The sequence below is a fragment of the Seriola aureovittata genome, chromosome 18, assembly GCF_021018895.1.
Source record: "Seriola aureovittata isolate HTS-2021-v1 ecotype China chromosome 18, ASM2101889v1, whole genome shotgun sequence".
Taxonomy (NCBI): domain Eukaryota; kingdom Metazoa; phylum Chordata; class Actinopteri; order Carangiformes; family Carangidae; genus Seriola; species Seriola aureovittata.
In genome coordinates this window covers 1,660,819-1,675,711 of record NC_079381.1, presented here as the reverse complement: position 1 = coordinate 1,675,711, position 14,893 = coordinate 1,660,819, and the positions used below count along the sequence as shown (strand labels likewise).

The 14,893-nt window shown below is 39.6% G+C and overlaps 1 protein-coding gene across 1 annotated transcript in view; it reads right to left on the bottom strand.

The window, feature by feature from the left end:
• Positions 1 to 1,857: 1,857 nt before the first annotated feature.
• Positions 1,858 to 14,893, bottom strand: part of slc27a6 (solute carrier family 27 member 6) — a 30,738-nt gene continuing 17,702 nt past the window's right edge. Inside the window, exons 6-10 of the mRNA XM_056403743.1 lie at positions 10,904 to 10,994; positions 10,624 to 10,822; positions 9,597 to 9,694; positions 9,234 to 9,364; positions 1,858 to 8,539 (exon numbers count right to left, since the gene is read on the bottom strand). Coding sequence (XP_056259718.1) covers positions 8,363 to 8,539; positions 9,234 to 9,364; positions 9,597 to 9,694; positions 10,624 to 10,822; positions 10,904 to 10,994 — 696 coding nt within the window. The 3' untranslated portion in view covers positions 1,858 to 8,362. The remainder of the gene's footprint in view (positions 8,540 to 9,233; positions 9,365 to 9,596; positions 9,695 to 10,623; positions 10,823 to 10,903; positions 10,995 to 14,893) is intronic.

Here is a 14,893-nt window from a genome sequence, read left to right as displayed (position 1 = left end):
TCAATCACTGGCTCGACTCCAACTTCCTCTAACGTCAGGCAACAATAAGCTCAGGAGATGAAGGTGGCTGCAGTTGCTCTCCATGGACAGCAAAACTTCAGTGTATGATGGGAAATGCCTGGCTCTGATTAAACCAATCAGAGCCAGGCGTTTCCATGTTGGATCAACAACATGGTGTTTCATAGAAACTTTTACATCTTCTTAATTTTCTTTGTCTGATTTTGCACCATGAAGGTTTATTTTGCTAGAATAGAAGTTACAAAGTTAGAGATAGTTCTCCCAGACTGTGTACAATCCAATACTAATAAAAATGAAAAGATTCTTAAAGTGACATCAGATCTGAAGCCTTCACAGTCTAAATATCTAACAGATCAATAATGAAAACCAGTCCACAAGGTCTACAGAGTGCACCTGTCATCCTAGTTTTAAACATCTAAATATACAGGAGATCCAATCATGGAAGTTCAGATCAGATACAAATAAGTATTAAATTTAAATCATTAATGCAGCAGCTGTAAAAATGTGACGACGTGGGAATAAGATTTTTTTCATCCCCTGCATCTACAACATAAAACATGTCCGAGTGATTTAAATGGCTGCCGTCCCCTCATCTCCACTCTGTGTGTGACAGGTTATTGGTTGTCATTGCAGCTCAGCCACTATAACTCTCTCTCTCTCTCTCTCTCTCTCTCTCTCTCTCTCTCTCTCTCTACTTCTTAACTGTTCAAAACGTGCTGGTGCCATCTGCTGTTTGAACCATAAAATTACACTTTACTGACTAATTTAATTAGAAATATATTATAGTATCAGTATTCTAGTATCAATGTGTTGTAAGTGGTTATGCACATATTTAGAATAATATAATTTATACATATAACACATTACAAATATAGCTGTAAATGCCATTGGTGTGAAGTAACTAAATACGTAAGTTACCTGAAGTACTGAATCAGGCAGCTGCAGTTACTTTAAATTAAGAATCTTAAAATTAGTATAGAAAATGCAAAGTATTGTTATGCAATAAAATAAACTATTGCAATAGTAAATTAAGTTATGAGCTCCAACTAAACTTGCTACAACAATAATGCTGCTTATATGTACAAAAAAAAAAAACATTTACTCAAGTACAAATCTAAGGTACTTGTATTTGAGTATTTCCAATTTATGCTTCTCAATAATTGTGTTTCCCTTCATTTTTTTCCAGCCAGTCACTGGTTAAAATAAAAGTTATTAGTAATAAGAAATAATAAATATATTAAAGTTATGAAATGTATTGTATTGACTTTTACTCTATTATATAAAATCAGAGTAGTTGTGGCTCCTTGTCACTTTTCAGATGTCTGATTTGTGTGAAGCTTCACCAAAGACAAATTTCCCTCCTTCTCAGTTCCAAAAAAAAAAAAAAAAGAAAAGAAAAGAAAGACTAGAGAAATATACAAAAAGTGAAAACAGATTTGTGTTTCACAATTTGACAGCAGGCTGTATTTCAATACCTCAGACCACAGGGTTCCCAGGGGACACAAACAAGTGATGGACCTCGCTGGGACGCACTTGTTGTTCAGTGATTTCACTTCAAATCCCACAAAGCATTGAACAACGAGTGCGTCCCAGCTCGGTTCATCTCTTTTTTGCGTCCCCCGGAAACAGTCTGTGCTACTCGAGGCGTGTTCCATGTTGTCAAATTGATGAAGATGTTTTCTGAACTTGCTTGTTTCTGTCTATTAGCATTTGTTTTGTTAAGCTGCAGTGAATTCACCGGAGTTCACAGGGCTACTGTAATAGGTGCTTTAAAAAATAATATTTAAATGTACAGTATAACTAATAATAATGTTTGAAATGAAGTCAACACAGCTAATGTACTGAATGAAGCAATATTTATTTCTTCTAGCATTTCTGTACACCATGGCTGTGAATGCCAACACTGCTGGAGGTTGAAGGACAGTGGAGAAAAATAACAAGAGACCATGTTAAAGGAGAGTGCATGAAAAATAATAACAAAAAAAATAAAACAAGTGCACAAAATCTGAACACACATTCTACTTAGTGTGACACTGGTTACCAGAAGAAATATCATTTACACTTCTGAACCTGTTAATCAGTGATATTATTTGCCAAAAAATAGCTTATTCTGAAATTCTTAACGATCATGGAGAAAGTAACACACGCAAAACCAATTAGAGGAGAAGCAGTCGACATTTAGCTGAGGATTATAGCTCGGACGAAAGAGACTAAACACAAGAACAGTCACAGCAAAGAGGGGGACATAAAAAAAAACAAAAAACAGATCATTAGCAAAAAATAACTTATGTTTATCTCTCAGTATTTCTTCAAACTGCTGATCTGACATCAGGCAGAGTAACACATTGAAAGCCTGGGTACATGATGAGATTGTAGTAAGCCAAGGACGACACACCTGAGTCTCACTTCAAACGTAAACATCAATTCCAAAAAATAAGGAATCAAATAGTAAAAAAAAATATCTATTAAAAGGAGCAATTTGTAAGTTTTGCTTTTGCTACACAGCATGAATCATGAGTTTCCCCTAGGGGATAAATAAAGTATGTATCTATCTATAGCTAACGTTAGCAGTAGCAGCACATGTGCTGCAGTAAGCGTAGTGTCATTTCAAGTTGCTGGTGTTTTGTTGTTCTGCCTCTACAGTTCATTTTGCCATTTTCTTCATTTAAACTTACTGTAGTTGTGCTCAAGCACTATTAGCTCTCTCTTTATTTTAGCATCTCTCTTGCTAATCCCGCAGTTGTTTACTTCTGCTAGCTACTTTAGCTTAGCAGTTACAGATGACTTCTCTCTCTCTCTCCCTCCCTCCCTCTCTCCTGCTCTCTCTGCTCAGTTTGGTTATTCCTCTGCCTCCTTCAGTAATAATCAAACATACACACTGGATGAACTGCAATTTCCTGCTATTACATTCAGACAAAACTGAAGTTATTGTACTTGGCCCCAAACACCTCAGATCTATGTTCAGGACATGTCTTTTAACTCCACATAGAAAGAATTACAATGTGTTTTTTTTTCACCTACATAACACGGCAAAAATCAGACACATCCTGTCTCTAAAAGAAGCAGAAAAACTAGTTCATGCTTTTGTTACTTAGTTTATTACAATTTTTTATTTTCAGGATGAATAAATAAGCCTCTAAAGACTCTCCAGCTGATTCAAAGTACTGCAGCTTCAGTACTGACAGGAAGTAGAGAAGATATCCCATCTCCCCTGTGTTAGCATCAACTCCCTGTAAAATCCTCCTCACCTACAAAGACATTAATGGTCAGACAGCATCATATCTTAAAGAGCTCACGGTTCCCTATTATCCCAACAGAACACTCTGCTTGTTAGTTATGTTGCTATAGGCATAGACCGCCGGGGGACTTCCCATGATGCAGAGTTCCTGTCTCCTCCTCGCCCTCTAATTAATTAATGAATTAGTATTAATTTTATTATTATGTGTCTTTTTGTTGCTATTATTAGTCTTATTATTAATGCTATTACCTGTCCTATAATTGTATTTTAAATAATATTACTGGTCTTATTATTATTATACATTATATGGAATCTGCATCATGCTAAGTTCTCTTTTCTTCTACTGAAGTTAGCATGCTAACCAGCTAGCCCCCGTCCCGCAGGACTGTCTTGTCACTTTCTGATACCGAGTCGCTGTAGCCTCCATTCTGGCCTGAAAAAGTAGCTGCTCAAAAGATGGATTATAACCTCTTGTCTTGTAAATGCAGCGATGGCTGAAGCTCTTGGTGGTAAGTTAACAGCTGGTAATGCTAATGTTTGCCATGTAGCAGTGGCCAAACTTACAAATAGCTCCTTTAAGTAAAAGTGAAAGTCAGAAATATTCAAGTTTTTGTTTCTGGCTCAGTTTGGTCAAAGGTGAAGGATGGCGGGAACTGGTCCTGGTTCAGTCGGGGATGATAGGACCTGTGCAGGCTGTCAGAAGCTGGAGCTGGATGGTGGCTCTGATTCACAAACTGGCTGGCTGGAGGAATCACAAGTTATGTGGCACTTTGTTCTGCTGGTGTTGTTTTAACAATATGATAATTCTGTGGCTGGTGATGAAAAAGTCAGATGGAGATCGGGTTTGTATGGATGCCACGAGCTGCCACATTCAGTAATTTAATGTATTTAATCCCTGAGATCATGACCTATGAACCTTATCATTGTCTGATGACAAAGTTATTTTATTGTAATAACATGTTCATTATATACTATATTCATTTTTTCTTATGTTTTCTAATCCCATATGTTGTGATGTCTCTTTTAGCGAATGCAGTTTTGAAATCTCTACGTTTTCTGTGCACAATGACGCACTTTTTACAGTAATAATTCATTTTAGCGAACATGGTTTTGTTATTTGACATTATCAGCTCAAATCAGACACTAAACAAGCAAAGACGTCAGCATCTGCACATGCTGACATGATATAAATATGTTGTCGTGATGTTTTAATAAGAAAACGACTCCATTATCCTGACAAGAAAATTGATTTTAAAAAATGGCTGCAGCGACAGCTGGTTTCAGCTTCAGTGTCGCAACAACACGACAATAACAAGATGTGTGTGACTGTTAGCATCATTACTGACTTCAGTATTTGTTCTTATTTATTTGTTTGTAACTTCCTGTCATCAGGTGTGAATGTGTCATGTCTGCGGTTTGTGATCATCTTTCAGCAAATATCTGATCAGTTTTATGATCTAATAATTTACAGTGTGAAGAACTGACAGAGATGAGATTCTGACAAACATCCACCACTATTTACAGAGAGGAGATAATAATTAATCATCATCATCATCATCATCATCATCATCATCACCTGCACAGCTCAGGGATCTGCTGCTCATCTCACTGTTCAAGCAGTCATGGTGACTGGTCTGAATCTGTTGGTATTTATGTTTTATTATGTGTTTGAAACAATATCATACAACAAAATTTGTCTCATTGTTAGTTACACTATTACACACAGTCAGTTTTTTCTATTACATGTAACAGGCTGATTGTCTTTGATTGAAATCAAACTAACTAGCTTTAGTTCTCCAGGTAGAGAGAAGGCTCACCACTGATGTTAGATCAAACAGGCCGACCTTTAAGATCACAGATGTTCCTGTCTCATCTAGAGGATGAATCCCTCTGTGTCCTATACAGATGTTCAAAGGACGCATTGTTCGGTTGCCAGTAGGGTTGTCAGTGATTAATCATTTATCTATTAACTGGCATTAATAATTCAATGGATTAAAAGTATATTAACTAACAAGGCAAAAGACATTGTTTCCTTTTACTGTTAAGATGAGATGGAGTTAAAAGGTGTTTTCTGACATATTACAAAACGAACGCACCTCCTCAGGGGCTGTGTGGCTTTCTGTGCTCACTGGGGCATCTGCTGTGGGTGGGACTGAGGGAACCTGCTTCATGTTTATTCCACCACGTTACAGGTTATTTAGGCTACAGACCCTCTGATTAGAGACAATGTAACTTGGTGTTTCTTTTTCTGGTCTGTACTGATTCTGCAGTGAACATAGGTCACATCAGTGGTTAGAAAAAGGGTTTATAACAGTAAAAGTCCACAGTGTTTCATAGGTTGTTAACAATACACCAACTATTGATTGTTAACAAGTCTGTCTATTGATTAAGGAAACTGCTCAAAATCTCCATAGTTCCCAGATTTGCACCAGAATGCATGAAATGTTTGTGGATAGAGTTCAGTTAGCAGCCTTTGCTAAACCGGGCTAAAAGGTGAAGATGTTAATTAACATTTGTTAATAAGCTAAAAATGCCCCAAACGTTTCACTGTACCGGACACATATGGCTGTGACACTGTGGGCTTCACAACACAAGTGTATATCCTTATGCCTAAAAACTTCAAAATAAAAGTTCCATTTCAATAAATCACCCTTTAACTTGTAGGCAGTTCATCTTCTTCATATTCGGATCACAAATAAAACAGAATTTAACCTTCTGAATATTAATATTTACAACAACTGTAGCCCAGACAAAAACAATAGTTACATCTACATGTCTCAGTCACTGTTAAATGTGTTTACCTGCTAAAATATTTCAAGTGAAAGCTCTAATCTGAGGTAAAGTCATAGAAGTGTGGTAATACACTGACATAAACTCTTGATATCTGAAATAAATCATGTAAATACACGAGCAGAGCTTATTGTGGCTGATGGTTCAAATCCCAGCTCTCCCCTGATCCTGCATCGACTGTGAGGAAGCAAATAAAGACCTTTAGGGTTGAACAGGAAACAGAGATCTGACCTGTTAGTGTCCGTGAAGAAATTTAGCAGCACACATTAAAACTCAGGAGGAAAAAAAAAAAGAATAAAAAGAAAGTAAAGTAAAAGAAAAAGTAAATAAATCATTTCACAGCATTAAAAACACATACACAGGAAGAATGTGTCATATGGCCAAATATCTGGGCACTTCTGGGCTATCACACTCAAACTGCCTCACAGTTAAGACTATATATGATTATTTTATTTCATAAATGGATAATATGATTTAACGATTTTTATGAATTTGCTGAATCGTGTATTAAAACCTGATGTGAAATCAGTGAAAAGTGAAAATCTGAGGATAAATTTGTGGAAATTTGAATCAGTTTGAGCAAAAACATTTATTCTGTTTTTGAGCTGAAAGTGAATTTATCCATTAGCAATTAACTGATGCAATGAAGGCACTTTAATGGGATTTTTAAGGGAACAATTAACGGACAGATTGGTGTAGTGCAATAGACTGAGGTATTTTAATGATTATCTGCACAGTTTAAGGGCCTTTAAAGTTATAAGACAAATCCTCAAAATTGATGAAACAACATGAAAGTCATGTCTTACTTTATAGCTTATCTTAATGTTTCAGTTAGTGAACATTCAGGGACGCTTTCATGATATTTGGCCATTTTCAGGAGTTTTTCACCTCTGACAACCTCCTTCATTTATTATTGTCATTCACTTCTTGTCATTCACAAGAAGATGGCTTTCATGTTATTTGGTCAGGTTTAAGGGTTTTTAACCCTGTGAATATTATATATATTATATTTACAGGTGACAAATTAAAGGGCAAACTAACATATAATGTCTCAGTAAGGTGTCTCTGCACTCTACTGGAGGATGAAAACCATTCTTCCTAAAGACATTCCCTCATGTGGTGTTTTCCTGGTGCTGGAGAGCGCTGTCTAACACATTACGCTAAAATCTCCTATAGTTCGACTGGACTGAAATCTGGTGACTGTGAAGGTCACAGCATATGATTCACATCATTTTCATCCTCATGAAACAACAGAGTTCTGCAGGAATGAGCAGAAAACCAGGAAATTAGTTGCATTTTAGCTCCTCTGTTCCTGGTCTGGAAGTCTCTGGAGTTTTTGAATGTGTTTTTGGTGAGACGACTGAACTCAGGTCTGTGGTTAACACCCCAGTCCTGATTTCTTTTAGCCTTTACGTCTCGGTTGCTAACAAGTGTCTAAATGAGACTACAGAGGTTGTCGGGGACGTTAAACATCATCACGTTGAACATGAAAACTGATCTACTCTCCAGTCCACCTTTACAGCCTCGTTGTGTTTATACAAACTGTCTCTAACTCCGTCAGAGGAAAGGCTTTGGAAGAAGAGGTCAGAGCTGAATCAAACTACAAGCTGAAGTTTAGTGGTGGTGAGGCTGAAGTCATGTGACCGTGGTGTTGAAGTCATGTGACCGTGGTGGTGAAGTCATGTGACCGTGGTGGTGAAGTCATGTGACCCTGGTGTTGAAGTCATGTGACTGTGGTGGTGAAGTCATGTGACCGTGGTGTTGAAGTCATGTGATCGTGGTGTTGAAGTCATGTGACTGTGGTGTTGAAGTCATGTGACTGGTGTAGTTGGTTTATAGTCTAACATTAGCTCTTTGTTTCTGCTGATTGTATTGAGGCTTCAAACATCATGAAGTGGAGTTCATTAGTGAAGATGATCCTGCTGAACTAAACCTGTCAGGATCATTAACTGTTGTTTATTTTCTCTAATAATCCAAGAGACAATGTTAAAATCCCACTGGCTGTTAGTGGAGGGAACCAGGGGGATGTGACCTGTGGATAGAAACATTTTCATCCTGATTCTCCTCATTTTTCAGGTTTTTCCTTTAATTTGTCACTTATTATGTCTATATATTATACTTTATATATTATTTAACAATAACAACTCATAGGGACATTACTGTTCATGTGTATACAGTCAACTAAGGTGATGATGTATTTTCATTCAACCTGATTGTAGGCTCGTGGCTCCATTAAATATAAAACACTGCAGTCGGCAGAGCTCATTCACATCCCTCTTTGTGCACTGTTTCTCATCATACCCAGACGTGTGAGGTCTATAACTTGCGTTCTCCAGCGAGGATGCTCTGGTAGATACTGTCCGTCAGAGGGATGTAGTTCCTCTGCTGGTAGTCCAACACATAGAGGGGGTCAGAGATAGTTGAGGGGTTGAAGCCGCTCCGCACCAGCTGGAACTTCTGCTGCTTGAAGGTGCTTGTTGTTTCCATGGTCTCCTGAGGGAAAATAACAGCAAGAATCAGCATCACTTCAGTGTGACAGCTGGTTGCACACGGACTTAAAGGAGTTTAAAATGTTTAATGTTTTGACTTTTGGATCTCAGTTTGGCTCTTTAGTTAGGAACTAAAGCGATACAGTGCACACTACATACTTTAGGTGATTTATCATTGTTCTCTTGCTGACACCTGTGCAGGCCATAAGAGCGTACTGGTGAAACAGACTTTACAGCTGTGCACATCGACTGCAACAGAGCTCTGACAACTCAAAAACCGCTCGTTAGTCAATCAACATCTGTATATAGGATCCCTGGAGCTGAGCCAGAAGCACCATCAGGTTTGTGCCCACAAGAAGAGTGGGCTCCCAGGTTTTGGACCCCATGAATTTAGTAAAACAGCTGGAGCTTTAAACGTATGTGTTTGTGTTACCACCAAAACCATTTAAAAATATAATCAATTATTATCTTAGAATTAAATCTTTTCACCAAAATGTAATTGTTTTGAAAATTATTTGTCGGCCCACTTGCAATTCTTTTGCGGCCCACCAGTGGGCCCCGACCCACAGGTTGAGAGCCACTGCTTGCGATGTTTGCAGATGTTCACCGCCCTGAGATCAGTCCTTTTGTCACTCCACTATAGTGACATAGTGACACTGTGCTGAAGCGGTGGTGACGTGGAAGCTGCGGCTCAGTACCTGAAGCCTGATGAACAGTGGGTGAGCGTACGCTGGTAGATCCCTCTTCACGTGTTCAAACAGCTTCTTCCCGTCAAACGTGAGGCCTGGTCTCATTATCATGGCAGCCATTCCTGCTCTGCCCTCGTGCCCTGCACACACACACACATCTTATTCTTTCTTTGATGAAGCAAAAACAACATTATTTTCAGTGAAATAATCATATTTCATAATCACAAAATGTACACAAGTTTGTCTTATTCCAAATCTCGTTTGCTCAGTCATGCTGAAGACCTTGCAGATACAATATGTTTGTCATTTTGCGGCTGACTTAGATGAGCAGTATTTGGATATTTGCAAACACAAAACACATTTGAAACGTACCTTGTATTTCCACTCCATACACATTGACCTCTTGGATAAAATCCACCAGCCCCAGAGTCTCTGTCACCTCTGTGGTCGCTACATTTTCTCCTTTCCACCTGAAACCACAGGAAACACTGACTTCAGTCAAAGTGATGAAGAATTAAAGTCCGGTTAGTTATCACTCCCTCATCATTATTTTAGTTGCGTGGTATAAATCAATATTCTGGAAACTGCTGTCGCCACTCAACATTCCCTGCACAAACAAAGGGCATCTATAAAGTCACCAGCAGAGGTCCCCATCACCCAGCATGGTTATAACACTGACAGTTTAATCAGACCTGCACCCATCAGAGCAGATGACTGTTTAAGAGTTTTTAAGAAAAACCACTTCAGACACAAATGACCGATCCAGGCAGAGTAATCCCATGTCCGGAGGAGGTATTAAAGACTATTTGATAGTGACAGTGTGGTCCTGTGTATCCAATACAGACATGTGACCACTTTCAGAGCTCTACCTCAGCGCTGCGGAGGAAACCTTAATAATCATGTCCTTACTTAATAATAAATAAAATTAAAAAACCATCAAACCAAAAACAATTTAGACAAGATTAGAAACAGGCCTGTAATGAGATAATCGCCCCTCAACCATCACAGACCCTGATAATGACGAACCTCTCCTCTGATTTTCCTGGTGTGCTGTTGGGGTCTGAACCGTTCAGAGTGTTAGAACATGTAGAAGGTTTTACAGAGATTACAGCCAAGAAGTTGTAAAATCGTTTTTTGGCAGATATCATGGATGTGGATACGTGCGCTGCTGCGAAGTAACATTTCATGGGAGGTGTATTTATTTGTTCACTCACAAAGTCATCTTTGTTTAACTTTGTTCAATGACACTAATCTGTCTTAGAAAATGAGAAATATATGAATATGCCATACAGGAAGTGACATCACCTCAGCAGCATCTCTTTGCTGGTCTGCTTGGTAAACGTCTCAGGTAAAGGTGTGCAGTTTGTAGCTGCAGTAAAGTCTCAGTCTCTCACTGTACCTGAAGGTGTCTCCCACTCTGTCTCTGAAACAGATGAAGCCCTCGTGGTCCTCAGCCATTAGGTCGCCCGTGTTAAAGTAGGCGTCTCCCTTCACAAACACGTTCCTCATCAGCTTCTTCTCCGTCAGCTGTTTGCTCCCAGCGTAGCCGAAGAACGGGCTGAGGGCGCTCACCTTGGACAGAAGAAGCCCCGTCTCACCTGAGAGGAAAAAGGATTCACATCAGTACAGATGTTTTCCAGGTGAAGACAAAGATGAGCCGACAGCAGTTACACTCTTACCTCTCTCCACTCGCTGACAGAAACCGTGTTGATCTTTCACTGCCTCGTCTTTCTCCATGTCATACTTCACCAGATCGTACTTGAACAGGAGCTGCACGAAAAGGTAAAAGAAAATATTACTAAAGAGGCCAGACGTCTAAACTGATTAATGGAGCGATCATCCACAACTTCAGGTTAAACGTCACATATTTGTCACAGCAGACATATTGACTGGTCAGAGCAGGAGGAACTAACACCATTAATAAGGTCTGTTCCAGTTAAACATCCCAGTGAGCCAGCAGGGACCTCACCAGAGCCTTTATTAAAAGTTTTTCATCATTTTATGGATTGTAAAAATGTCTGCTGTGAAAAATGACGATGATGGAAATTGTAAAAGTCTTTAAAAAAAAACAAAAAAAAAAAAACAACATACAGTAGAGGAAGCAGGCCCAAAATGAAACTACTGCCTACATCTCGTGTTCCTCAGTGAATGGCATTTGCAGAGTTGTGATGCAAATTACAACGTGAGATGCAGCAGAAAGCTCCAGACTGTTAAAGCTAAAACACTCTGTTTTCTACATGTTGACTGTCATTCATGTTAGTGCTTGTAAAATGTAAAGAGTTATCAGAAACCGTTTTTTTTACGTCAGTACTGCCGCCAGTGATATCACAAGTTCTAATGCTCTAACAACTAATATACAGAATAAAAGTTACGTATAATGTAAGTGACAAGTTACTGCTTTACAAGACATTTCCAACACTTCCATAACCAGGATCTTTACTGAGCCTAGCAGCTTTTAAAGTGAAGCGAAGAGGAACACAAAGCCACTCTTCTCTGATGATGATGATGGTACTTGTATTGTGCAACACATCCAAAAAAACAAACTTGTGAGATAGAGACCAAATAGCCAAGTGTTCTGGTCAAGTGTTCCTACAACTTTAATGAATGTTGTATGTTGTGTAGCATGTCTGAATATGTGCTGCATCTTGTGGAAGACATCCTGAAGCACAACAGATTATTGTATGGAACCTCTGTTGAGACTGGCTCTCGCTCACTGTATCTGTCTGTCTGTCTGTCTGTCTGTCTGTCTGTCTGTCTGTCTGTCTGTCTGTCTGTGTGCTGATGTCTGCATTCACAGCTGCCCCGTCTCAATATAATAACACGGTTTTGAACCTGAGAAGAAAATATAGTGGGATTGTTTTCACAGTTCAGACTTTTCACTCCACTACATTTAGTTACTATTTTCTTTTTATATGAAGTTTTCACACACAGAAGAAATGATGAGTTGGTAAAACATGCTGTACTCTCTCCAGAGAGAAGCCTGACAGAGGAGATGTAAAACTTAGTTCTTAAAACACAAATATATCTTCTTATGGATCAACACTTCAACTAAAACACAGAAGAAGAGGAAAATATGGAGCTTTAAGACGTCGCCTCTCCACAGACTTTTTCCAGAATATTTCTGTTGCTTAAGTCAGGGAGTAAAGTGCACAGTAAACACCACATGATAAACTGCAAAGTGCTGCTACATCTCTAAAACATGTGCACTGATACATATATGTGGTTGTATTTAGGTGTATGGTAAATGCCCCTGCACAGATGTGAGTATACGCTGATACCTGCAAATACAGATCACAACTCAAAATCTATTATGATGTTGTTTTTACTGTAAACAGTCACTACAAATTATACATCAATGCAAAAACAGCTCCTATTACTATACACAAGTGAAAGAAGCTAAGAATAACTAGAACTGACAATCCTCTTTACTAAATGAGGAAATCATTATGTTTCATAACTTCACTTCTATAACTTTCTTTTATAACGGTGTGTGGGCCGGCAGGACAGGCGCTGAGACAGACCTAAGAATAGCTGAGGTCGGAGATTAGAGCTAAATACATGCAGCCTCTCTTTTGTAAGTCCTCTGATTAACAGCAGATCCATAGACCAGCATTAGTGAGGCTAATACCCACGACGGCCACAGGAAAGCCACTTCGCTGCTCATCTTTCCTGACTGTCTCATCAGACTTACGGCTTAATCTCCACTACTAATTATTCAGGTTGACATTCTTTACCCAACAGTTGAGTTTCAGCAGCGTAACGTTAACACCCCGAGACGTTATCTTCACAAGACACAGTGTTTCTGGTGTTTTGTCAAGCCCGGGACATCACAAACATCTTACAATTTATTGTAATTATAATAAATTATATCTATAGTATATAGATAAATAAATAAATAAATAATATATAAGATAAATAATAGGTAATAACATAATATCTAGAATTAGATATTTAAATCTATTAAATTTCTGTCATGTCACGTAAGTCCATGCAGGCTGGGCATGTTTATATGCCTTACACAATAACAACTCCCATATAATAAAATAACACAATATTGCAATGTATTTCATCAAATTGTCGGGTGTACCAACACCTCTGATTCTAAAGTCAGGCAGTACTGGACGGCCTGTACAGTGACTACACACAGTCAGCTCACTGACCCCCTGAAGAACCTGTGATGCTGCATCCTGGATAATACATGACAGATCTCCTCTAAGCTGTTTACCTACCCCCACCACTCACTACGCTTCACACAGTGGTCACCTTTAAGTGCTCCTTCTGCCACAGTTAAAGATGTGGGGAGTTGGGAAGTGAATGTGGGTGAAAACGTGTATGCACCTCAATAAAAAAAACACACATCACATATGCATGCTTTTGCATACTCATAAATACCCATTCACGTGAATGGGAAAGAGGTCTCAGACTTTAGGGGCCCCCTGTATCTACAGTGAGCTCTGCACATACAATAGACTGCATGTCAATATACACCTGCTTCAAGCTACAGCTTTGTTATGATTTTCCAATAATTTATAAAACTTGATTCCATGTCAATCTGTCAGTGACATCTCGCTCGGGCTCCTTGTAGTCATTTCCTGTTTTATTTTGAAATCACTCTCATATTTCATGGTTGTTTTACTTCCTTGCCTTTGTATTATTTCAAACCAGTGTTCACCTGTGTCTTGTTAGCCAATCACACCTGTATATATAGTTTAGCCTCTCCCTCTTTCAGTTGCCACATTGTCTTTGTGTTACCTGTTAGTCAGGTTGTCAGCCATTCCTGTCACGAGTCACATTCACTGTGTAAGACCGTTTTCTCCTCACCTGTACTGTCCTCTACACTGACTGACAACCTATTAACACAGGCAAGTAAAGACTTTGACCCGGTTTCCAGTCTGACTCCACAGGATTGTTACAGTACAATCTGACCATGAAGGACTCAGCAGGATCAGACCCACCCTGTGCCACCATCCAGAATCAGGGACCTCAGCTTTTCCATCCTCTCCACCACAACACAGCAGCTGCACTTCCTGCAGGAGAACTTCCACATGTCCATAGAGCGCGTGATCAGCTGCCTCTCCAACCAGGTGCAGCACCTGTGCAGGATCCTTGTTGTCCCGTTCACTTCCGACACCCCTGGCTCCCTCTCTCCTGGAAGCATCACTGCCACAACGCACCTGTGGTCCAGGTCTAGAGGTACGACATGGACTCAGCCACTCGCTGCTCCTTTCAGTAAAACTCTTCTCTGTTGTTTGATCCTCAGCCTTTCTCATCACTTCATCAGCAGGAGTTACACACACAAGCCGTCCTGTTATCAGCCAGCTGGCCTTCCTCGCCCCCTGCTCGCTCCTCAGTGACCACGGTCCCACATCTCTTTGGACTTTGTCACTGGCCTCCCCGTCTCTGAAGGTAACCCTGTCCCAGAATCCTACAAACTGGAGTAAGCTACTTTTGTGGATTTGATTCTTTACCTGTTTCTGCAACAAGACTGTCGCCCATCCAATGCATGTATGTTCGCCAGCCTCCCCCCCGATCCTTGACCCCGAGAGGGAGGTGTCAGTCCCTTCTGCCTGAGCCTTCGTCTGCAGGTGTTACAGTACCTGGAGAAGGGCCCGTGCCGCTCTGCTGCAGTGGTATCAGAGAATGGCTAATCGTCACTGGACACCTGTGCC